This window comes from Erpetoichthys calabaricus, chromosome 10 (genome assembly GCF_900747795.2).
Source record: "Erpetoichthys calabaricus chromosome 10, fErpCal1.3, whole genome shotgun sequence".
NCBI lineage: Eukaryota > Metazoa > Chordata > Cladistia > Polypteriformes > Polypteridae > Erpetoichthys > Erpetoichthys calabaricus.
This window is the reverse complement of record NC_041403.2, coordinates 136692561-136718108: the sequence shown is the minus strand read 5'-3', so window position 1 is coordinate 136718108 and position 25548 is coordinate 136692561. Positions and strand designations below refer to the sequence as shown.

The 25548-nt window shown below is 38.5% G+C and overlaps 1 protein-coding gene across 2 annotated transcripts in view; it reads left to right on the top strand.

Annotated features, from left to right (window-relative positions):
* The window catches only part of LOC114659434 (formin-H), a 235050-nt gene that overhangs the window by 190434 nt on the left and 19068 nt on the right, over positions 1-25548 (top strand). For both annotated transcript variants that reach the window (XM_028811923.2, XM_051933105.1), the window contains 5 exons: positions 441-593; positions 11393-11522; positions 11619-11651; positions 12238-12335; positions 12481-12564. In XM_028811923.2, coding sequence (XP_028667756.2) covers positions 441-593; positions 11393-11522; positions 11619-11651; positions 12238-12335; positions 12481-12564 — 498 coding nt within the window. The remainder of the gene's footprint in view (positions 1-440; positions 594-11392; positions 11523-11618; positions 11652-12237; positions 12336-12480; positions 12565-25548) is intronic.

Here is a 25548-nt window from a genome sequence, read left to right as displayed (position 1 = left end):
TTTTCTACTAATTGGAATTAACAGAAGTCCTGGGAGTAAGTTCAGAATTAAGCCTTTTCATTAAGACACTTATTATATTCTCTGAGTTTATACAGTTTTTTTTTGTTTTTTTTTTTTGCTTTTTTATATAATATCACTACAAAATATTCTTTGTTATTTCAGGGTGCCGTTGACTGAAAAACAGTAAATTGATTTTAGTGACGTGAGCCAGGTGGACTTTAAGTAGCAGAGCAGACTTTTAATTTATATGTTGTTTTTATGTCTAAATTAGTGCATCTTATGAAATGTGTGTCCTTTCACAATAACTTATTTTTTCTCCTTTTCAAGATTCAAATGTGCTTTCCTACTATGATTTTTTTTGGTTTATTTAGCTGTAATAAGAATGACACAAATGCAACTGGGAAATATCTCTGTGTTTCTCTTTCTTTCTTTTTTTTTAGCTCATAAGCCAGAAGATTAAAATGTGCACTCAACTACGGGACAGCAAGTCATTTGTCTGTGTACTGGAGCACCTCCTTGTCATTGGCAATTACCTGAATGAGAATGCAGGAAAAGGAACAACTAAAGGTTTCAGGCTTTCTTCATTGACAAAAGTAAGCACCGTCTCTGCCATAAAATTGAAGTAAATAGCATTTTGACCTTATAAAAATCCAGCTTTTGGCTCTATTTACTATTTTTAGGAGAGGAGAGCATCATTTGGCATTGTTGTCTTGCAGCAGTCTAGCCAAATACTGGGCTGAAATGTTTAGCCTAAATCTGACAGATCAGTATGGAGTTACAGATTCCTCCTTGGCAATGGGTTATGTCTAATTTTATGATCTTCAAGTCTGTTCACTGTCATGTCAGTCATTATCCAACCTGCTATATACTAACACAGGGTCACGGAGGTCTGCTGGAGCCAATCCCAGCCAACACAGGGCGCAAGGCAGGAACAAATCCCCGGGCAGGGTGCCAGCCCACCGCAGGGCACACGCACACACACACACACGCGCACACACACACCAAGCACACACTAGGGACAATTTAGGAACGCCAATGCACCTAACCTGCATGTCTTTGGATTGTGTGAGGAAACCGGAGCAACCGGAGGAAACTCACACACTGGCCCACTCCAATTTACAACTAGAATAGACTTGCACAAAAGCCTCTGTTATATACAGTACTTATAGGGTCACCAGATGGTGCTTTCTCACTTATAGTAAAGTTTTAACAATACTAAAGTGTGAGTGAAATTAAAAGCAAATGTGACTAAGAATAGTGCAGCATAGTGATTAAGGCTTTAGACTTCAGGCTATGACATGGGATTTTAAATCCCACTACTAACACTGTGTGACCATGAATAAGTCACTTCACCTGTGTCTGAGCTCCACTTGGTGGAAAAATAAGTAAATGTAAGTCTCTCTATTATATAAAAAAATGGGATGAGACAAGACCTGTTCAGAGAGACAAGACGTGATTTTCTCAGAAAGACACATTCAAGTCCCGTGAGACTAGACTTTTTGCCAAGAGATTTAACCAGCCCCAGAGCCAGAAATAAAAGACAGAGTACAGTATATGACAAAGTAGAACGTTGTAAAGAATTCAAAAACGTTGGCGCGATACACATTTAGAGCAGGTTAGAGACAATGGAAGTCGGAAAATTCGAAAGTCACAAACAAATGAAAGTAAAGATCGCATTAGCACAAACAAATGGAAATATTATTCGGTGAAATAATGGAACAGCGAAAAGAGATTGAATAGTGTTTGAGGATGTCTGGGGGAAAAGAGAGACAAGGCAGTGAGACAAAATGATAGCTGCTGTACAGGCTTTTAAACGTTCGAAGAGCTGCACGAGATGCAGGTCATGCGGCACGGAAGCAGCAGCAGTAAGCCAGCAGCTGATCGAGCAAAGAGGAGGTTAAAAAAATGTATTTGTTTCCCATTGTATCATCGTTTAAGAGGGGTTTTGGAGGAGCGACCATGTCTCCTTGGGGTGCATTCAGCCCCCCTCTTCACAATGGTGAATAGCGCAGCTTGGGGGGGTGGGGGGATTTATTTTAAAAATTAAAAAAGCTGCTGGACTGATAGGGAAAAGTGTGGTATGTTGTTTTCCGGCAAATTAACAAAATATAGTGGGACCTCATATTTCAAATTTGATTTTTTTAGGAGGCCGTTCGAACTCTGAATTGTTTGAAGTCTAAATCAATTTTCCCCATTAGAAATAATGCAAAGTGAATTAATCCATTTCCAGACCCTAAACAATATCCATTTCAGTAAACTTGAACAGCAAATACACATAATTTGAGGTAAACGTAACACAATTAAATTCCCTACATAATAAATGAAAACATGAAAACAATAAATATAATACATGAACACTGTATAATAAAATATACCTTAGTGAGGAGTGGTGCAGCTGGTGGAGAGAAAGTGAAAGGTTACTGTTTTGGAAGGAGAGTCACCTTCCATAAATTACCAAATAACTACTTCTAGTGTTCTCTCTCTCCGTTCTGCCTCTTAACATTACTGGTTGAGGGCTGCCAGATCTGCCACACATGTACCACTTTCATGATTAGTTCCTTTTTCACCTCAGTCATCAATACTACAACCTTCCTCTTAGGCTTTGTTGCTTCCACACTCTTCTTGAATGCCATGGTTAATAGAAAGGGGTTTATATACTGTATATATAATCAAACATACCAAAAATAAAGTGAAAAAAGCACTGAAAACACACGAGTGTAACGCAAGAGATGTTCTCACAGAGAAAGTAACAGTCTGCTTGGGTGCAGGTAAACGGCATCTGTTTGCGCTCTCTGCATAAGCTCCATCTATTGCTGCATTTTTTCACTGCACGTGCAGTTTGAACGTAGACGCATCGTTCAAACTCCGGATCAAATTTCTCTCGAATTTAGCATTCAAAGTCTGGAAGATTCAAAGTTAGAATCATTTAAAGTATAAGGTACTACTGTACATTAACAATTAATGGAGGAATGTGTTCTGCATTTAATTTGTGCTTGAAACATAGTAGCTCATCTCAAAAGTCATTTAGCTAATCTAAATCTCAGCCTTTGCACACTATGTTTTGCCTTTGCCAGTGATGCCAGGTAGATAAGCATGAATACTTGATTAACTTTATTACATTTGTTTTTTAAAGGTGTGCATTGCACTTCTACTTGTTTTCCCTCAATTCATTCCAAAAGCATTATAATTGTGAGCCAAGTGGTTTATGCTGTGAACATAGAAAGACTGATAAGTTCATGTGAAATGCTGTATATTAAATTGTATTTGATCAGAAATTCATGTACATTGTAAATATTTTTGACAAAACACACACATCTCAGCCATTTCTTCCCTACATACAGCCCACAGATCATATTTTGAACTTCTCCAGAGTATGTTCTTATTGTATTCAACTTAATTCTCTTTTATTTTGACCTCCTGTCCCTGCCTCCTAAATAATTAATATTTTGGGACATAATCCTACACACACCTACACAGCAACACAGCCACATGCCAAAAGTCCACACATGACTAGACTACATTCAATTTGGACTCAGATTCCTTAGTCTTTCAAGAAGTCAAACATAGTTGGTCCTGTAGTTTAAATAAGTTTTCTGTGTTCTACATGATGTCTCTGTTTATTATTTTCACAACTTGCTATGTATATAATGTATATAACTTACAGGATCCCCTTGAAATGTGACATCACCTTTCCAACACCATGGTGCACACACATGGCTTTTCTTCTGCATAAATTCCAAAGACAAACAAATTAGTTTGACTGGCAAATCTGAACTGACCCAGTGTGATTGATGGTGCGTGAATTCTTGGCCATATTCTGAGTAGGGTTGGGTTCTGCCTGGGACTTGATGATTCCAGAATAGACTGTATCCTTGTGATTTTGTAATGTTGCGCTGATGGATTTGCTGGGTGATATGGTGATACATGTTAAGAGCTTTCGGAAGAGTGCTCCCACTAAGCAATGGTGGTAGAGGGATCCATGAAGACCTGAGGAAGCGTGAGGGATGATGGAGCTTTGTGTGTCAGGCCTGATGCATGTGGAGACAGACAGGACAGGAGTCGGAAGAATGTGACTGTAGCTGGCAGTGTCTCTGCCAGCTGGGAAGACCCTCCTGGGTGAGCTGAAGAGACAGAATGAAAGAAACACTTTGACCTGGCTCGTGATTGCCTCCTAAAACCTGGTTCCCTATTTGGATTTTAAATTATGTATGGATGGTTGTTAACCTGCACGGGAACACTGTTTTTATTATAGAATCATTTATTGACTTATTTTAAGGGATTATGTGCTGCACTTTATCTGTTCTTTGCAGAGCAGTGAGTAGCTAAAAACCCTATGCATTTTTGTATCAGCCTCTGCATTGTAAGATGCAAGATACCTTTATTGTCAGTGTACAATACAATGAAAATCATTTGGAGTAAACCTATAGATGCCATAGATAAAAGTGTATAAGAGTAGATAATAAATTAAGTAAACATTATACTATGAGAAGCAAAGTTACTAGTAATAGTTCCAAATATAGACAGAGTAAAGGTAAATATGTAAGCATAAATAGATAAATAATAAATGAAGTCACAAATAAATAAAGTCACAGTAAAAATTACAGTTAATGTAATGGTCATGTGTTCCACATGGGTCATGTATAAGTGCGTGACTAAATGTGGTTGATGCAGAGGTTGAGTTCAGTCAGTGGTGGTTTCTGATATATGAAGGGGCAGAAATTGTTATGCATTTCATAAGCTGATTGCTTTGGGTAAGAGCTGTTCTTCTGCCTGTTAGTGTGGGCATTCAGGGCTCTGAAGCACCTGCCAGAGAGCAGAAGAGTAATAATGCTATGGACAGGGTGGGTTGGATCTTTACAAAATGTTCTTTGCTTTTCTGCTGCAGCAGGCGGTGAAGAAATCTTCCAGTGATGGTAGCTGAGTGCCAGTAATTCTCTGAGCACTTTTGATGATTCGCTGGAGGGTCTTCCTGTTCTCAGAGGTGCAGCCAGAGTACCATGCTGTAATGCAATACGTGATGACAGATTCTGTGGTGCACCTGTAGAAGTTAACCAGCAGCTTTTGTGGCAGTTGTGCCTTCTTCAGAAAGTGAAGCCTGTGAACGCCTTTCTTGGCCATTACTGTTGTGTTTGTTGTCGTGACAGGTTCTGGCTGATATGGACTCCCAAGAATCTGAAACTCTGGACTGTCTCCACCCTCTAGCCATTAATGCTTAAGGGATGGTGACCACTGTAGTTCATTCGCCTGAAGCCCAGAATCAGTTCCTTTGTTTTCTTGGAATTGAGTATAAGGTTGTTGCTCTGCCTCCAACTTGGGTGGAGTGGTGGCTCTGAGGCTAAGGATCTGTGCTGGTATCCAGAAGGTTGCCGGTTCGAATCCCCATCACTGCTAAAAGAGATTCTACTCTGCTGGGCCCTTGAGCAAGACCCTTAACCTGTAATTGCTCCAGGGGCGCTGTACAATGGCTGACCCTGCGCTCAGACCCCAAGGGGTATCCGAAAACTAACAAATTCGTAATGCAAGAAATTGTATAAGGTGAAATAAAGAACAAAAAAAACTTTCCAGATTCCCAACCTCTTCTGTATAGGCTGATTTGTCATTATTGGAGATCAGGCCTATTACTGTGGTGTCATCTGCAAATTGTATTATCATGTTAGTATCATGGGTAGGTTTGCAGTCGCTTGTGAAGAGGGTGTAAAGGAGAGGGCTCAGTCCACAGCCCTGTGGTATCCCAGTGTTCAGTGTTACTGATGAAGAGAAGCGCCTACTCATGCACACAGTTTGTGGTCTATTAGAAAGAAAATCTAAAATCCACTTGCACAGGTGTGAGTTGAGACCCAAGTTGTTTAGTTTGATAGCCAGTTTGTTTGGTGGGGAGTGGGGAGGGAGTGTTTTGAAGGCATGTTTTGATGAACAATATCTGCACATTACTTACACTCTGGTCCAGGTGTGACAGGGCAGTGTGAAGGGCGAGTGAGGCAGAGTCCTCAGTTGGCCTGTTGCCCTGTAAGCAAACTGATATTGGTCCATGGCGGTGGGGATGTTGCTCTTAATGTGTCTGAGGATAAGCCAGTCAAAGCATGGAATGGCTTACAATAACAACAAGGGTCAGGGCCACCGAGCGAAATTGTTCAGGGACCTCATCACTTCCTGTTTTGGAATAGGGATGATTGTAACCGACTTGAGGCAAGTGGGGACCTTGGCCTGTTATAAAGAGATATTAAAAAAGCTGGTGAACAAAGCTGTCAGCTGTTCCGCATAATGCTTCAGGATCCATCCCAGAACCTAATCAGGTCCAGCTACCTTATTAGGGTTAATGTGGCATAGAGCCGTTCTCACCTCTTGTGCATTCAGTGCCAGAGTGCATAATGGGGTGTCTTGCTGGGTTAGTTTGGTGATAGGTCGGTTGCTGTCCCTGTCAAACTGAGTGAAGGAGTGTTTGAGGTCATTAGAAAGAAATGAGTTTCCAATGTTGTTTGAGCAGGTGTTACCATTGTAGTCTGTGATAGGCCTAATGCATTGGGAGTCAGAGCTGTTAAAATGCTCCTCTGTTTTTGCTTTTTAGCAGAACTTTGCCTTCTTAATGTCTTTCCTCAAAATGGACCTATCTGTTTTGTAGACCTCTGGGTCTCCCATACAGAAAGCAATGCCATGTGCCTTCAATAGGTTTTGGACCACTCTGTTCATCCAGGGTTTCCTATTAGGGAAGTACAGATGGTCTTAGTTACAGTGACATTGTCCATACAGAAGTTTATGTATGATAAGACAGAGGAGGCACAGGCATGTAAGTCCACATGATTGCCCTTTGTAGCTGCCTGTTTTAACAGTTTCCATTCAGTATCATCAGAGCAGTTCTGTAATTAATTTATGACTCCTTCAGGCCAGACTCTTACTGTTTGCACATTAGGCTTTGTCCAGGCAATAAGGGGTTTGTATACAAGAGTCAAGAACAAAGAAATGTGATCTAATTGGCCAAGGTGGGGGAAGGGCGACACTGTATAAGCATTCGGTATATTGCAGTATATGTGATCCAGCATTATGTGCCCTCTTGTTGGGAATTCAACAAACTGATAAAATTTGGAGAGCACAGTTTTAAGGTTGGCGTGATTAAAATCACCCACTAAGATAAGCATGTGTCCTCATTACATGGTTATGACTATGACTATGGACGGTCTTGGGTTCAAGGAAATGAGCAGCTGCAGCTGACCCAGACCACCGCAAGTGGCTCCTCGAAACCCTTCTAACATAAAGATGTACACTATTTAGCCAGATACTTGTGCACACCTAACGTCACTCCTTTTTCAGCATATTGGACATACGAAGTCTGTCCGGAAAATATCCATTCATGTAATATGAAAAATAGATACATTAATTGAAGAAGATATAAGAAACATTGTACATAGAACAATGATGCCTCAGTCCCCTTCAAAGTTGGCGTCTCTTCCACTGTTTAAAACACTGTGCAAAATTCTATGTTGAAATCGTCATCAGCTGCCTCATCATACGTATTTTCCTGAATCTTATTGACAGTCTGAAATACCTTCCCTTTCAAAGGTGATTTTAGTTTTGGGAAAAGCCAGAAGTCACAGGGTTCCAAATCTGGGATGTAGTGGGGCTGAGCCATTGTTGTGATGAAGCTGCCAATCACCAGCTGCCCAAAGCTGCAGCTATTTTCGTCATATTGTATCTCTCAACTGACGAAGAACATTGAGGTTGTACTTCCCTGAAAGCCTTCTGAATCATCTGAATTGTTTCCATGGACAAATATTCAAGCTTAACGCAAAATTTAATGTAGATTTGTTGCTCTATTCACTCAATCATTTTGAATGCGATGACCACACAGTACGCATGCTAACTCAACGGTGTCTAGCCCCCCCACTGACTAGTCCAGTGAAGTTGTCATTGTTCACACATGCACATTCCAGTCCACTCTCCTTGGCTGCCAGGTTACAGTGATGCTGCACAAACCATTCTCATATTAACAATGGCTGGACATTTTCTGGATGGACCTCGTTTCAGCTTTAAAAGCTCCCACACACCTGGGATGGCTTCTCTCAAGATTTTGGAGTGTGTCTTTATTCATTCAGTCAGCAGAGCCTGTGTGAAATCAGGTACTGCTGTTGGACAAGAAGATCTGGCTTGTAATCAGCATTCCAATTCATCACAAAGGTGTTTCATTAGGGTTGAGGTCTAAGCACTGTGCAGTCCACTCGAGTTCCTTTGTCTTTATTAATGTACAGTAGCTTTATGCACATGGTCACAGTCATGCTGGGAAAAGGGTCTTCCACAAACTGTATCAACAAAGTTAAAAGTGTATAATTGTTTAAAATGTCTATGTATGTTGCTTTATTAACAGTTCCTTTTACTGAAACCAAAGGGCCTAGCTCAGTTCCTAAAAAACAGCTCAGATTATTATCCCTTTTTTCAAAAAAGTGCAGTCCGGAAGGTAACATTGTCTTGGCATCCACCAAACCTAGATTCATCCATGAGACTGCTAGGTAGTAAAATGTTATTCATCACTCCAGAGGACATGACTCCTCTGCTCCAGGGTCCAATAGCAGCATGCTTTACACCACTCTAGCTGATACTTGGCAATGGGTGCAGCTGCTCAGCTATGGAAACCCATTTCATGATGCTCCTGACACACAGGTCTTGTGCTGATGTTGCTTGCAGAAACAGCTTATAACTCTGCTGTGAGTGATACAACAGAGGATAGGCAATGTTTACATAGCTATAGCTGAGCCATTGTTGCTCCCAGATGTTTTCACAACAACAACAACATTTATTTATATAGCACATTTTCATACAAAAAAGTAGCTCAAAGTGCTTTACATAATAAAGAAAAGAAAAATAAAAGACAAAGTAAGAAATTAAAATAAGACAACATTAGTTAACATAGAATAAGAGTAAGGTCTGATGGCCAGGGAGGACAGAAAAAACAAAAAAAAAACTCCAGACGGCTGGAGAAAAAAATTAAATCTGCAGGGGTTCCAGGCCACGAGACCGCCCAGTCCCCTCTGGGCATTCTACCTAACAAAAATGAAACAGTCCTCTTTGTATTTAAGGTTCTCACGGAAGGACTTGATGATGATGGTCATGCAGACTTCTGGCTTTTAATCCATCAATGTTGGAACATCACGGTGCTTTGAGTAGATGGTGGTGGCGCAAGCCGCCACCACAAAGAAACCGGAAAAAGAAACAGAAGAGAGAGTAGGGGTTAGTACGGATTTTAGAGCCACCATGAATAGTTATTATAATGAACTGGATATACAGAGTATCAGGATTAAATTAAAGTGAAGTTATGAGAAAGCCATGTTAAAATAATGTGTTTTTAGCAATTTTTTAAAATGCTCCACTGTATTAGCCTGGCGAATTCCTATTGGCAGGCTATTCCAGATTTTAGGTGCATAACGGCAGAAGGCCGCCTCACCACTTCTTTTAAGTTTTGCTCTTGGAATTCTAAGGAAACACTCATTTGGGGATCTGATGTTACGATTTGGAATATAAGATGTCAGACATTCCGATATATAAGATGGGGCGAGATTATTTAAGGCTTTATAAACCATAAGCAGAATTTTAAAGTCAGTCCTGAATGACACAGGTAACCAGTGTAGTGACATCAAAACTGGAGAAATGTGCTCGGATTTTCTTTTCCTAGTTAGGATTCTAGCAGCTGCATTCTGCACTAGTTGCAAATGATTTATGTCTTTTTTGGGTAGTCCTGAGAGGAGTGTGTTACAGTAATCTAGTCGACTGAAAACAAATGCGTGAACTAATTTCTCAGCATCTGTCAATGATATAAGAGGTCTAACTTTTGCTATGTTTCTTAAGTGAAAAAATGCTGTCCTAGTGGTCTGATGAATATGCGATTTAAAATTCAGATTACAGTCAGCAGTTACCCCTAAGCTTTTTACCTTTTCACTTCACAATAATAGCACTTACAGTTAACTGGTGCAGATCTAGCAGAGCAAAAATTTCAGGTACCGACTTATGCCAATGGTGACATCCTATGACAGTGACAGCTTTAAAGTTACTGAACTCTTCAATATGACTCATTATACTGACAATGTCTGTCAATGGAGATTGCATGGGCATATACTTGATTTTATGTACTTAATAGCAAGAGGTGCAGCTGAAACACCTGAACCCAATAATTTAATGGAGTGTACACATAATTTTGGTCATATAGTGTATGTAATGCTGTGTGTTGCATTTCTGTAATGGTGCACTCTGGTTCAGTTCTTCAATAAGGATTTTCCTTATACTCATCGTCTTCATATGAGTTACCTCAAGGTACTCCAACTCTCACTCACGTAGCCTAAATGTTTGTTTTTGGTTGATTAACAACCTTAATTGTTCTGTAATACATGTCTGTATGAAAGTGACCAGTTATGGAGTTGTGTGTTGTCCAGCATATATTGGAAGGATATGCACTGGAATCTAAATGACAGGACTGCTTATAAAAAGTGTCAATAGAAAAATACTGATTGGCTGTACCACAACCGTTGGAACATCACAGACAGCCCATTTCACACAGTGCCTTTTGTAATGCAACATACTGCACTATAAGGTTACAGAAGGAACAGAATAGCATATTGAAGATCAGCAGACAAACTGGGGTAAATATATTTAACATTATAAAGCTACAGTAATAGAATAACTAAAAAGGACAAATGCAGGCTTGTGAAAATAAACAACTGTACAAGGCAGAATTTGTAATACTGAACACTAGTGACAGCAGCATATGCATATGCTTACCAATATTATTTATTTCCTTTTCTCCAAAGGACTCTGCATTCTCCTATCTGACTTGTATCTGTATTTCAAAGCCCTGAACTATAACCCTTTCCTTTAACACAGAGTCTTTCTCATATTAATACATTTTTAATGTGAAAGTGAGTTGGGGACAGGAATACTAATAACTCTCTCAGAGTTCTGTTAGTGATTATTTTTAAAATGGTTGCGAAATGTGGCTGTGACTCTGACAGTTAAATAAGGCACAACTAGGCCCTGGAGCCATTCATATTCTCTACCGGGTATTCTGCTTTCTTGGTTTTAGAAAGTTAACACTTGTTTAACTATTATGGATGTATGCAGATTGGGATCACTCTTGTGTATATCTCCGCAGTGCTCCACATGGGGGGTGAGGAAGGGGAGAAATTTGTTTACACACTGGGGGGAGCTCCCGACAGACATAGTCCTTTCTGCATGTGTTTAATGGCTTGAATAGTTGAGATGAAACTTAAAGATGCCTGTAGCGAGGCAATATTCCTACTAAAAAAGCTCTACAGTGTTCAGCCCAGGACTTTCTTTGGGTCTAGTTGTTGGAGGGGTGACTTTTGAGGTTTTTGCACCAGATGACTTTCTCTGTAACATTGTTTTCTGTCTGCAGCTCTCACAGATGCGAGGAAAGGAAAGGAAGTTCACCTTGCTGCATGCCCTTGTGGAGCAGATAATGTTACATCAACCGAACTTAGCGCTTTTTTTTCAAGAGTTGACAGAAATTGAAGCCGTTCCGGGGGGTAAGCTGATGAAATTTTCATTTCAGTTGCCAGTGGAACAGATTGTGTTGAAAGCATTGCTTTTGTTCAACTTGTTCTCTTTTCCATTTCCTCCAGCTTCAATTAAGGGCCTTACTGCAGAGGTGGATGGTATGTTCAAGCTTTTTTTTTTTCTGTCATATTTGCATAATTAAAGATGTCACTGAAGTCCATTGCAGCAGTTGCTGACATACTGATAATGAATGCACTAAGGTGTCAGAATTGCCATGTGAAAATTCTCTTCATTATTTTAAGATATATTCTACATGGACTTTCACACTCAAGAAAAGGAAACAATGTGTTATTCCTCCAGCTAGTAGTGCATCTGGTCTGCTGAAACAGCTGCTGCCATAATGCAGGAAAAATTATTGAAGCTCAATCTGTAATTTTCATTACACCTTCAAGCACGCGTCAGTCTTTAACTGAGTGCCTTCACCTCAACATTTCATAGAGCGTCATCATGTACAGGCCACATGGAGCTACACCAGCATGGCCAGTTCTCTTTGCCTCACCTGCCACAAGAGTGTACATTGATCAAATGAATTGTATATAATGCATTTCTGAGACTAGCACTCAGCAACTTGCCTTGGACAAATAATGGAGTGAAATTAACAGTGCCATAGTTTATATTTATTTACAGTACTGTATATTTGGTGAGAACCAATTCCTGACTCCTTGTGTTTCATCTCTCTCACAGTTTTGAAGAATGAACTGCAGAAAATTATTCAGAGTAAGAAGATTTTCAAATCTAAAAATAAAACAAACCAGGACTCACAGTTTTACAAAGACTTAAAGGTAAATCAGTAATTCTAAATGCATGCTTGCTTTAAATCTTGTTATGCAGCAGCTGCAAATTCATAGCTGGTTTTTAATCCTGTCACAGTTTACCAAACACACATTTTCTGTTATTTACAAGTTTAAACAATTGTCTTTGTTGTAGACCATAATCCAGAAGTATGAGGCAGACCTTTCACAGCTGACTAAGAAATGTGATGAAATGAAGAAACTGTATGCTGATATACTGGTAAGCCATTCCTTAACTTCAAGACTGCTATTCTTTAGGGAGAAATGTCTCCATTTATCAATTTGTATACTTAAAATTACACATCTGCACCCTTTAAATCACAATCAGTAACAGCGCACAGTGAAAACACTTGACTTGAGCATTCCTAGTTTTCATCCTCTTTCTTTCTCTGTACGTTTAGCATACATTTGCTCAGGTTGATGCGCTTGCTGATTCCTGAGCAGCTCTTCTTTTCCCCACCCTAGCGACCCACTTCTTCTCTTCTTTCGTCTGCATCTTTTCGTGTTAAAACTGATTAAGTCAGTGTTTGTGCTGCAATTACTGTACTTAGTACGTTTTCCTTAATTTTTCACTTAAGCTGGCACTTAAGTCTTCAGTCTGCCTCAAGAATAATTTATGATATGAACAGGTAGGGGATGTGACGGCGAATGTGGTAAGGAATGAGAAATTCCGCCTGTACGCATGCACCGCACAGCCGCCCTGCTAGCCGCTGCTGAGAGTTGATTCTACAAAGCGGATAGTAGGCGTCACTTAGTATATGTGTACCAAATTTCAGGTCAGTAGGTCAAACGGTTTGCAATGTTACAGGTGATTTAAAATCCGGGGCGGCACGGTGGCGCAGTGGGTAGCGCTGCTGCCTCGCAGTTGGGTGATCTGGGGACCTGGGTTCGCTTCCCGGGTCCTCCCTGCGTGGAGTTTGCATGTTCTCCCCGTGTCTGCGTGGGTTTCCTCTGGGCGCTCCGGTTTCCTCCCACAGTCCAAAGACATGCAGGTTAGGTGGATTGGCGATTCTCAATTGGGCCTAGTGTGTGCTTGGTGTGTGGGTGTGTTTGTGTGTGTCCTGTGGTGGGTTGGCACCCTGCCCGGGATTGGTTCCTGCCCTGTGTTGGCTGGGATTGGCTCCAGCAGACCCCCGTGACCCTGTGTTCGGATTCAGCGGGTTGGTAAATGGATGGATGGATGGATGGATTTAAAATCCTGGACAGACAAATGGACAGCCTTATAGGAGAAGATACAAGTGCTGGGCTGATGCCTTTAGTGACCCAGCATGTTGCTTCCTTTAGTTCCAAGGAGAGTTTTAATGCCTAGTTCTAAATATTATGTCGATTGGACTGGTATTGGATGATGGAATGGCATCCATCATAACAGCAGTGTTTACAGTCTACCATTTATCAAGGATACTGGATTAATGACCAAATCTTCTTCTTCTTCTTTCAGCTGCTCCCGTTCGGGGTTGCCACAGCGGATCATCCAAAATTGTTGTCCACATATTGATTTGGCAAAATTTTACACCAGATGCCCTTCCTGACTGAAAATCATGCAGCCACAGAAGCGTAAATACACCTACCATGTAATAAACACCTTCAGCATATACAAACTTTGAAAGAACACAAAATAAAAAAACCCACAATGTTTGATCAGAGAGAACAGAGTTTAGGTACCGCAAAGATGCATCTATTACTCATTTTCCTTTATTCAACAAGACCTTAACAAAGGCTTCTTTTGGTCTTCATAACACTTATGAAGCATCAGTAAAGTGTTAATTGCATGATCGCAGAACCAGCTCAGGCAGCAATTAGATGTTTTCTAAAATAAGGAATTTTCATCTAGGCATTAAAAAGTATTGCTGATTTGACATCCATCCAGTTTGCTTTGGAAGTCATTTCAACATTCAAGGGCCATGTAAGTAAATGTTGGACCACCTATGAAAATCTTATTTATGTTAGTAATTATAAGAAAGCCTGGGTGGTCTGGTGGCATGGTATATGGGAAGTAAAATGTTTAGCATGATAAAGGGTGGCTAAAGAGTTTGTAATTTTAGAATTCAGAAGAAGGACTGGTTTAAGTCTTCCTTGGTTGTTCATGAACAGATTACATATAATATAATCATACTATTTAGTTCTTTGCATGATTATTCCCACTTTTGAATTAAGTGTCAAGATTAAAAGGAATCATTATAACATTACAAAGTCAATTTTCACTTAAATTATTTAGCTGAGCATAAGGTCGTGTAGTGCATTGATTTACCTGTGTTTGTGTGGCACCCTATCCGGTGTTTGTTCCTGCCTTTTTGCCCTATGCTAGCTGCGTTAGGGTCCAGCCCACCCCATGACCTGGTCTGGATTAAACAGTTTAAAAAAATGACATGACTGCATTAGTTCTTCTGTGCCCTGCTTACTTTAATTGTGAGATGATATTAAATAACAACCTTTATAAGTTAGCATTGGCACATAATAATTTTGGAAATACTATAGGCGATATCATAAAAGGAAGATCTAAGCAATATAATATTTTTAGAAACAGTTTTAAAAATTAAGTAAGTGTAGGTATCTTGGAAATGCCATACCAAACAATAAATCTGACAAAGACAAAAATAGATTTAGGTGTTAATAAAGCAAGTAGAAATACAGTACATGAGAACATATCAATTAGCAAATTTATCTTTACAGTCAACTTCTTTTATTTTTCAAGGTCACATGATATCAAAGTCTATACGAGCAGCACACAGTCGCCCCCACACTTAGCAATTTACAACTGTCAGTCAGCCTCATAGATGTGTTTAACCTACTGTATGTGTGTAAATCACATTCCTTTAATGGAACAGCACATTAATACTATAAGAAAAGGAACACTTGACAATCACGGCAGGCCCAGCTCAAGTACTAGGCAACAACCATGCTGTTTGCTGTGTCTGTGTGCTAACCAGTTTATAAGTGAGAAGGTATTTAGCACGGCCTAGTAATTTTACAGCAAATCCTAGAATGATCATCAGAATTCACAGATCAACTCTGGAGTAAAGTGACCTAGGTCAGCCGTGTCCCAAGCTCTGCAAAATACTAGCTTGCATAAAAAGAAAAACTGTTATTCAACAAGGATCTTCTTAGTGCCCTTTGGACCTGAAAGGCAGGAGTGAACCTGCTAAAGTTTGGGAAAAGCTCTCATGGTCAGATGAGACTAAGATTAAGCTTACTAGCCATCATTCAAAAGACTTTAAAGATTTTATTCTTCAAAGTGTATCTTAACCAAAATAAATTATTAATGTTTTGTGTCTGAACATGTTTACAAGCAACAATATAAACTTTGGACTTTAAGATTAGACCATTAGAAAAATTTGAATATTAGAACAATTTTGTGAGCACAGGCCTTTCAGCCCAATAAAGCTTGCCAATCCTATCCTCCGAATTCCTCCAAAGTAATATTGAGTTTTCAAGGTGCCCAATGTCCTACAAAATACTACTTGGTAATGTATTCCATGTGTCTATAGTTCTCTGCATGTAGAAAACCTTTCTAACGTTTTTAAGAAATTTACCCTTGACATATTTCCAACTTGTGTCCCCGTGTTCTTGATGAACTCATTTTAAAATGACAGCCTCAATCCACTGTACTAATCCCATTCATAATTTTAAATGCTTCAGTCATATATTATATGACCCTATAGCCCTGGAATCAGCCTAGTCACTCTTTTCTGGACCTTTTCTAGTGCTACTATGTTGTTTTTTTGTAGCCCGGAGACCAAACCTGCAAACCGCACTCAAGATGAGGCCTCCAGTGCATTATTAAGCTTCCTTGGACTTGTACTCTACACATCAGGATGCTATATAACCTAACATTCTCTTAGCCCTCTTAATGGCTTCTGATCACTGTCTGGAAGTTGATAATGAGGACTCCTTTCATTACATGGGAAAGATGTTAGATGACAGCTATTGTTTTTTGTTTTTTTTTCAAAAAATTTTTTCTCAAGCATGAAAGCTAGTTACAATGTTAGACAGAATAGAACTAAATTTTAAAATTGGGAATTTAAAACTCTCAAACAATTTTAATATTCAATTTCTGAACCAAACATACGTCTTCATATATTTTGAGGGTATTTTGAACTTATTTTTTAAAATGACTTCTTGGCAGAGTGCATCTTGAATTCATATTTTTAAGAGACCTGTTAACATACAAGGGTGTTGTGGCAAACATTAGTAGACTGGGGGTAAGTAGAATAACTTCTTAAGACCAACTCTTACTGAATCGGCTGTGTTTTACTTCAGTTCTCAGAATACTTCTGTGCCACTGCTAATTTGACCAAGCAATTATTTATGGCCATAGTGGCTGGGAATCGCAGACCTCACTTTTACAGTACCAGACTACTGCATTATTATACAATTGGGCACTTCAGTATGTGTCATAGCAGTTGTTTCTCTGGGTCGGCAGAACTCAGCTTGTTCTCAAAAGTTTACTGGTTCTAGAAATGTTTGAGTTTTTGTTTACCTGTAGTCTGCTCTTAACTGTCCTTTTCTTTTGTTAGATGAAACTTATAACTATATTTAAATGTTATTTGTATTTTATTTAACAAATATATGTGTTGTAATAGGAGATGGCACTGGACTGAGGTTCTGGCCAGGATGGAGGTTGTCCCTATTTCTGGACGGAGCTATAAAATGGATGGGTCAGGGGAAATGTCATAGATTGTACACTCTCCCTATATGCTAGGTGGTAGTGCTCCTGGGCTGGTACACCCATGCAGACATCTGTAGGTTATGTTGGGAATTGTAGTCTCATTGGACAATCCTGCAGGGTATCATGGGTGCCGCCATGGGGAGCTGGTGGGAAAAATTGGCCCCACTTTGAAGGACTTCTACATGACCCAAAAGTGCTTCCACAATGCAATATTGTAGTACAGGAAGTGCTCCCGTGTCCGGCCTGAAAAGGGGGACATCTCACCTCTTGGAGGAATTGGAGTCGAGAGAGGAGCTGGACAACACTTGCTGGGGAGAATTGGAGGAGAGAAGAGAGAAAAGCGAAAGAATTACACTGCTGTAAGAAACCCATTAAAGGCAGTCTATTCAACAAACATTCATATTTTGAACCTGGGACTATGTCTCTGAGGTTGTGTTTGGGGTGCTGTAATGTTCCCCTAGTGTTTAGTGTGTTCAAGTGTGTTCATTTTGTATTTTATGTACCTTACTGTTACCATAATGTCAATCTGCATAACTGTTTTCAGTTAGTGGTTAGTAAAAGCTCTTTATAAAAAAAAAGTGAACTGAAACTATGCATTTAAGTAACCTGCAGTAGTAAACTGAATGAAAAGTTGCTCGCCATCTGCTGAGAGTGGTATTTTAGCTTATTTAAAGGCAAGATTTATGCACATACAGTATGTAAACAGCCACATCCATGTCTTTTAATTTGTCACGATTGTGGTCATGCTTAATTTCTGTTAATGACTTTAAGGGTTTCATTACAATTAATAAATTGCCAATCAGATGCACTACGTATTTTTCAGATTACATCAGATTCACACCCGTCTTTCTAGGTGACCTCAGGGGGCTATGCCCACCCTATCAGACTCCTTCACCCATTCATCAGTGATTTGTTTATGAGAAAAAAGTCATTTTTGTATTTAAAAAATAATAGGATAGATAGATAGATAGATAGATAGATAGATAGATAGATAGATAGATAGATAGATAGATAGATAGATAGATAGATAGATAGATAGATAGATAGATAGATAGATAGATAGATAGATAGATAGATAGATAGATAGATAGATAGATAGATACTTTATTAATCCTCAAGGGAAAACTCACATACTCCAGCAGCCACATACTGATAAAAACAATATTAATTAAAGAGTGATAAAAACACAGTTCAAGTTAAAAAGTGCAAGGTGGAGAGTGTGAGGTGGAGAGGTATAACAGTCAATAACTTTGTATAATGTTACTGTTTAACCCCCCATACAAACCCCCCAGCTGTACGAACTTTATGTAAATATAAATAAATATATTTTTGTAAGATTTTTAAGCACAAATATAGTTAATTATACCATAGAATGCACAGCATAATAGTAAACTAAATGTAAAAACATTGAATAACACTGAGAAAACCTTGAACAACAGAGAAAACTAACATTGCAAGAGCTATAGTGCCACAAACCGCTCGCTAAAAACACTTTTTTTAATGAGTTTTAAACACAGGGAAAAAAATGAACATTTGAAAAATCCATAATTTAATAAACAACCAAGAAAAGTAACATTGCAACAATGCACGCTATGAACCGATCGCTGTAAACAGAAGTGAAGTGGAGGTTAAAATCCAATAGAAAAAGTCTTCATTAAATACAACGAGGTTAAAACAATACTCGAATCAGTCTCTTTAAAAACAAGCCTGGTGCATTCTTTAACTGCCTTCTTGGCCTTATGCCAGACCTCTCTCTCTCTCGTTCGCACACCCGCACGTGTGTGTGTGTGTGTCTATCTCTATATCGCACGTGTGTGTCTCTCTCACATGTGTGTCTCTCTCGCACCACATCTCTCTTGCGCGTCTCTCTCTCGCGCGTGTTTGTGTGTCTCTCTTGTGCGTGTATGTCTCTCTCCTGCTCTCTCTTGCTCGCTCGCTTGCTTGTGCTCTCTCTCTCACAGGGAATGCACAGGAAGAGACTGAACACGTGCGGAAATTATCGGCACACACAAACCGAAAGGGAAACTGGCTTGTTCGTATACCAAGTGTGTGGTCGTGAACAGATGCAAAAGTTTGGCAAACTTTTTGGTCGTAACCCGATTTGTACGTGTACAGAGACGTTCGTGAACCGAGGTTCCACTGTATATCCTTCTCTTATTAGATCCCTGAAAGTTAACCCTAAGTGCTAATGCCTAACTATTCATATATGACTCTGCCTTACAATCTGATATTGTAGCAAAAAACCCTACATTTATGCAGTTAACAAGATGCAAAAAGAAGGGTCGCACCCCAGTATAAGCTGCAAAGAAAGCACCTGAAGTCAAATATGCCAAGATTTTTACCCTTTGGTTGAATTAGACAATTCTAAACAGATTATACTGAGCAAATACTGAGGGAGCTCCACATGGACTGGCTTCTGAGTGAAGGGCTGATTCTACTAATTTTAGCTTGTCAGCTGGAGTGTAAGATTTCTACACATAGTGACACTGACTTCTTATTACATACCATCTCTTCAATCTAGTGCTTGATTGACTAGTGCAGCACTGCAGCTGTTTATTTAAATTATTTTACCATCAATACCTTATTAAAATAGTTCTTGTAACTTAATTAAGGTTAGTTTGATTTTGTACTGAAAATTGATATTAGCAAGTACCCTCCTACAGAAATGCAAGTGCCTATTTTTAGTTTTGGTTTTGGTAATTGGTCTGATCAGATACTTCAACTTGCTGTCAGTGGAAAAAGGAAAGAAAAATATTTATTATAAAGTAATAAGTCAAAGACTCTGACATATAAATCCAAAAAATTAGCAATGGATCATCAATTCATTAAGCATTGATAATTACCTGACAGAGCCTAAAGAATTTTTAAACTGCTCTTCACAAAGTGAATTAATTTCTTCTAAGTTAAGCAGGACACTCTTGACCCCATCATGTCATGGCAGATGTAAGTTATCACAATAGACTGTTTTGTCAGAATGAATGTAATACACAGGGCCAGCTCTAAAATGTTTGCTGCCCTACAGAGCTGAGCAGTAAATGTTGCAGAGTAATAAATGTCACCCCACCATCCCATTTCCTTTGAGTGAAATCATCACTGAACCAGACCTGTACATACTGTAGAATTCTGGAGACACAAGTGCGGAGCCAGAACTGGGGACAGTGACATATGGTGGATTTAATACAAAACAATTAACAGTTTGAGAATGCTGAGGTGGGTGTTTGATTACTTATAGCAATGTCTGTTTAAAAGACTGTCTCAGAAAGATATGCACTTTAGGGATACAATTTGAAAAATCACATAGTAATTGAGCTGTAGTAGCAGGTTTTATTTTATTTTTTTTATTTCTTTTACATGTAATATTCCCCTGAAGCAAAAAAAAATTGATCACATAATCAAATTACCTTTTAAACTATAGCTATGTCCTGTAGTTCTGTATTTAAACTCCCAGCTGAACAGGTAGTTTATAATGACAGTGACAGTCTAGTTATAATCATAACAAGGCAGCTCTATAAACATATACATTTCATTTAAGTTACTGAAATAAATTGGCAAGCTTAATATAATCACAAAATTCAATATAATAGAAGTAAAATAATTTTTTTTAAACATATATCGATGATTCCTATTTACTTTGTCCTCGCTGATATATGCAATCAATGAACAACCTCAGAGAGTTTTTCCAATGAGTATGGAGAACTTTTTATTATGCCAATAGTGAATGTCATAGATCAGGGGTCTTCAATCATGGTCCTGGAGGGCCGAAGTGGCTGCAGGTTTTATTCCAACTATTTCCTAATTAGAAGACAGTCCATGCTGATAATGAAACTTGGTATTGAACTCTTTGGCTTGTTAATGCTTGCATTCATCCAAGAGCAATTTTAATTGCACTGTAGAGTTTCCTTCTATGAGAACATTATCCATGTGTTTTTTGGACCAGAATAGATTTAAACTTAATGGTCCTTCCAATTCCCCTCTCATTCATTTCTAAACATTTTCATCACAGATACTTCAAGGTAAGCATGTTAGCTGGAGAGCTGCTGGTTTATTGGTTATCTGCAGTTCATTATTAACTAATGTCTGATTAAGAAAACAGGCAACAATTAAAACTTAAATACAGCTGCTAAAATCTAAAATAGGCAATTAAGGGTTCTGAATGGTGACAGGCAAGAGAACTAAAATTAAGCCCAAAAAAACGTATTGCTTTAGTAGTAAATAAAAGGGTTCTAATTAAGAAATTGGTTAAAGAGAAAACCTGCAGCCATAGCAGACCTCCAGGACTGTAATTGAGGACCGCTGATCTACAAAGTAATTAAAATTTGTCTTTGATGAATAAAGAGACTTACAAGGCATAGACTTAAACACCAACTTATTATCATTATCAGCAAGGACTGAGTTCTAATTAGGACACTGGCTGGAATGAAAACCCGTAGCCACTGCAGCCCTCCAGGACCATGATTGAGGACCCCTGTCATAGATAATTGCACATAATGGAGAACAATGATCATCAAGTTTTAACACGTTTTAATGTAAGCCAGTTTCGGAAATAATTCTAGTTTAAATTAAACAAGCCTAAAGCAATTTGTTTAGTAGTTGCAGTCCTGTTGCCTTTTTGATAGCTTAATTGTATTTTGCTGCTTTTGTGTGTCATATACTATGCCAGTGTGAGGATTATTATTATTATAATTATTATTATTATCATTTTTTTATTTGAAGAAAATAATATTGCATATAATTAAGCCAAACATATACAAAAATGACTTCATAGTCAAACTCAAAAAAAAGAAGACGAAATAAACAATCAGAAAGTTTAAAAAAAGAAAGCAGAAACAAAATGAGGCAAAACCTAACCAAACAGAATTCAATCATTATCGTAATTGTTGTTCTTCTTGATATTACTGGACATTAAATATTACTAACTAACACATTTAGATATTACTAACTACTAGACATTAAGCCCGTTTCAATAACGGGCGCTAGAACAGCAGTCCATAAACATTAGTAGGAACAGTCCATATTAAATGGCAAGGGACCTTTTACCTCATTAAATTTTTTCCGTAAAATGCCTGTAATTTTCTCTGACAGTAATACTGGCTTTGCTGTCCGTAATATGCGTTTAATTTTCTGTCACAACAGTGGGCAATCAGCAGATTCTCCCCAGCAACTGATGTAATGTGCGCGAAAATAAATCTACTTGTACTTTACACTTTACCGGGCCAAGCTTCTTAATCGCAAATCTGACATCCTCAGAGTGAACACTTGCACAACAATGGGGAAGCTGGTCTCCGCGTCTCAGTACCCGATTGGATTTTTCGTGTTTTCTGTTTTAGGTCTTACCTCATTTACCGAAATCCGATTGGATCTGCCGTGCGATATTTTATAGGTCCCGCCCTCTCTGTCTTGTGTGATGAGTCAGGCGGCCTTTGAAGCATTGCACCGTGCCCCGCACATGCACACTTCACCAGAAGACACACACACACAGACAATGGACGCACACAGGAGTTTTATTAAAGAGGATGATGTAGCCTATGATTTTCACCCTTCCCATTAATATCCATGAAAACAAGTTCAAAAACTGCAAACCTGCACTTGAAGAGAAAGTAAAAATACAAGAAATCTGAGAAGCCAAGTATGGTGCATCTTCGGATTTGGAAGTCCACCTGTAACAGGCTTGTGCAGGTTTTCACATGTTTAAAGCAAATATTGCTTGTAGGCAAAAATAATATAAAGCAATATAATCAGATTATTGGTAATTGGACATTTGTATTGGATCTGACTGTTCATAAGTCAGAGTCTATACTGTTTAAAAAATGCCACCACCCTCAAATTTTGTCTCTGTAGTCGACTGCCTAGTTTGTCTAAATGGTAGAGCTGGCCCTCAATATACAAGAAACATGTTTAAAGGATGCGAAAACACTTCATTTATATTAACCGTATAAAACACACAAAAATGGAGTATATCAGGAAGAAGGCAAATACTTTTTCACAGCACTAAATATTGGGATGCACTAAAAAAATTCAGAGCATATTCATTTTAACAATATCAGTTATCCCAGCTAATGTGAGAACAAGACATGTCACTCATTAAGGTTTTGTTTAGTGTATTTTATCAGGTTTATAAAGTTTAATTTCAACACAACTTTATATTCACAAGTAATTTAGACTTCTTGGTATGTAACCAGCTTTGAAACAATTGAAGAAACCTGGTTAAACTGAAGACTAATATAAAATAAACAAGGTTTAGGGCGTATAGCCACAATCATGGTCAAAGAACAGAGCAGTTAAGTTGTAATCCAAAAAAGGTACACCTAAACATTGACAAAGAAAATGGAGATGTAATTCACAATCAGATAGCATACAATTTGTTGTATCCAGTAAATTCAAAGCTGACCATAAGAAGTGACACTAAGATTTTTTTCTTACTAAATCCTGGACCACCTGGAAATGCCTTATGCCTGCTCCCAAACCATCACAGAGACGACATCATGCTACACACATTTTAGGTTCCCCAGCCTGCAACAGTAAAACAACTGGCAATAAAAAATCTCAAAATGGTGGTACCCACCAGAAAAACAAGAAGGTGAATCACTTTTAGCAACTTACTTACTTACTTATTTCTTCTAGATTTTTGTAGATTTTTTTGTTAATAGACATTGAAAGCTTCAATGGCAATTAAAATCAGTGACAGATGACATCTTTGTACAGTTCTATACAGTGGAACCTCGGTTCACGAATGTCTCGGTACACGTACAAATCGGTTTATGACCAAAAAGTTCGCCAAAATTTTGCTTCGGTTCACGACCACACACTCGGTATACGAACAAGCCAGTTTCCCTTTCGGTTTGTACATGTTCAGTCTCTCCCTGTGCAGCGACCAAGAGAGAGAGCGAGAGAGCGTGACACACACACACACACACATAGAGGCAGCGCGAGAGAGAGAGAGAGACGCGCACACACACAGGCAGTGCGAGAGAGAGAGTTGGACGCCTAAGGTAGGGAGGCAGTTAAAGAATGCACTGGGCCTGATTTTGTTTTCACTTCTGTTTACAGCGATCGGTTCGTAGTGTGCATTGTTGCAATGTTACTTGTCTTGGTGGTTTATTAAATTACGGATTTTTTCAAATGTTCATTTTTTTCCCTGTGCTTAAAACTCATTTAAAAAAAAAGTGTTTTTAGCCAGCGGTTGGTAGCGCTATAGCGCAAACTATTGCAGTGTTAGTTTTCTCTGTTGTTCAAGGTTTTCTCAGTGTTATTCAATGTTTTTACATTTAGTTTACTATTACACTGTGCATTCTATGGTTTAATTAACTATATTTGTGCTTAAAAACTTAAAAAAAATATATTTACATACAGTTCGTATGGTCTGGAATGGATTAATTGTATTTACATACAATCTTATGGGGGAAATTGCTTCGGTTCACGACCAAATCGGTTTACGACCAGAATTTTGGAACGAATTATGGTCGTGAACCGAGGTTCCACTGTATATTAAAATAAATTAGAATTTATCTTCTTAACCTTAAATGAAGTTTGTAGACTAGAGTATAATAGTTTAATTCATGTAGATAACATTGAATCTAAACCTAACATTTGCAAATAGTAGCAACACTAAACCCATTTAAATCCATCATGGGTGTTTTGCATTAAAATGTAGCAAGCTTTCATGGACGCTCACTTGTTAATAAGGTTCAGTGTGTAAATTATGACTCCATTGTTCTTTTCTATGATAGTGTTCCAAACTAGTTTGTAATGCCCTTGCATCTTATAGGCCTGTCTGGATGTTAATAATAATAGTATATTAGGGGACTTTACCCTCTGCTTGGTTCACTCTCCAACTCCCGGGCCTGCGCTATATGCTAGCCTCTTTGCTGTTCTGCTGCTCACATATGGGGATGCGGATGTACAATTTAAACAGATTTTTATTTTCATGGGAATTGTTACATATGCATCAACGCAACATATAACTGCCCGTGATTTAATTTCATTTCTTGCTCTCTATTAAATAAAACAACTTTTTTGAATGTTTGGCTCTGAGATTTGTTAATTGTCTTTGCAAAAGCTATTCTAACTGGAAACTGTTAAAGTTTTAATACAAATGGCATATCATGGTTCTCCTTTGTTGTCTAATGTTATCCGCGGAAGATGTACTACATTACCTTTCATGGATACATCCTTCTTTCTACAGTAATTCGTGTGTTGTAAGACCAGATGTTGTTAACACTACAATTACCAGAGCCTACGAAACAATTTGGCATGCGAATGAATATGATTAACATGAATAATGTTACATCAGTTCCATGTTTTCCGAAATGTACTATACATGTCATAAAATGAGTTATTCCAAATATCATATATACCTATGTCTTTGGTTTTTTTTTGTCAGTGCGGCTTTGACATCATGGACCATAAGGTGTATACTAATTCAGCTTCAGCAGGAACACTTAATAAAACTGAATAAAAAAAAATCAAGAGACAATGAGATAGGAAGAAGGCAGATTCACCAGCATTTTTGTATCAGCTTGTATCCATCCAGATCAGAGA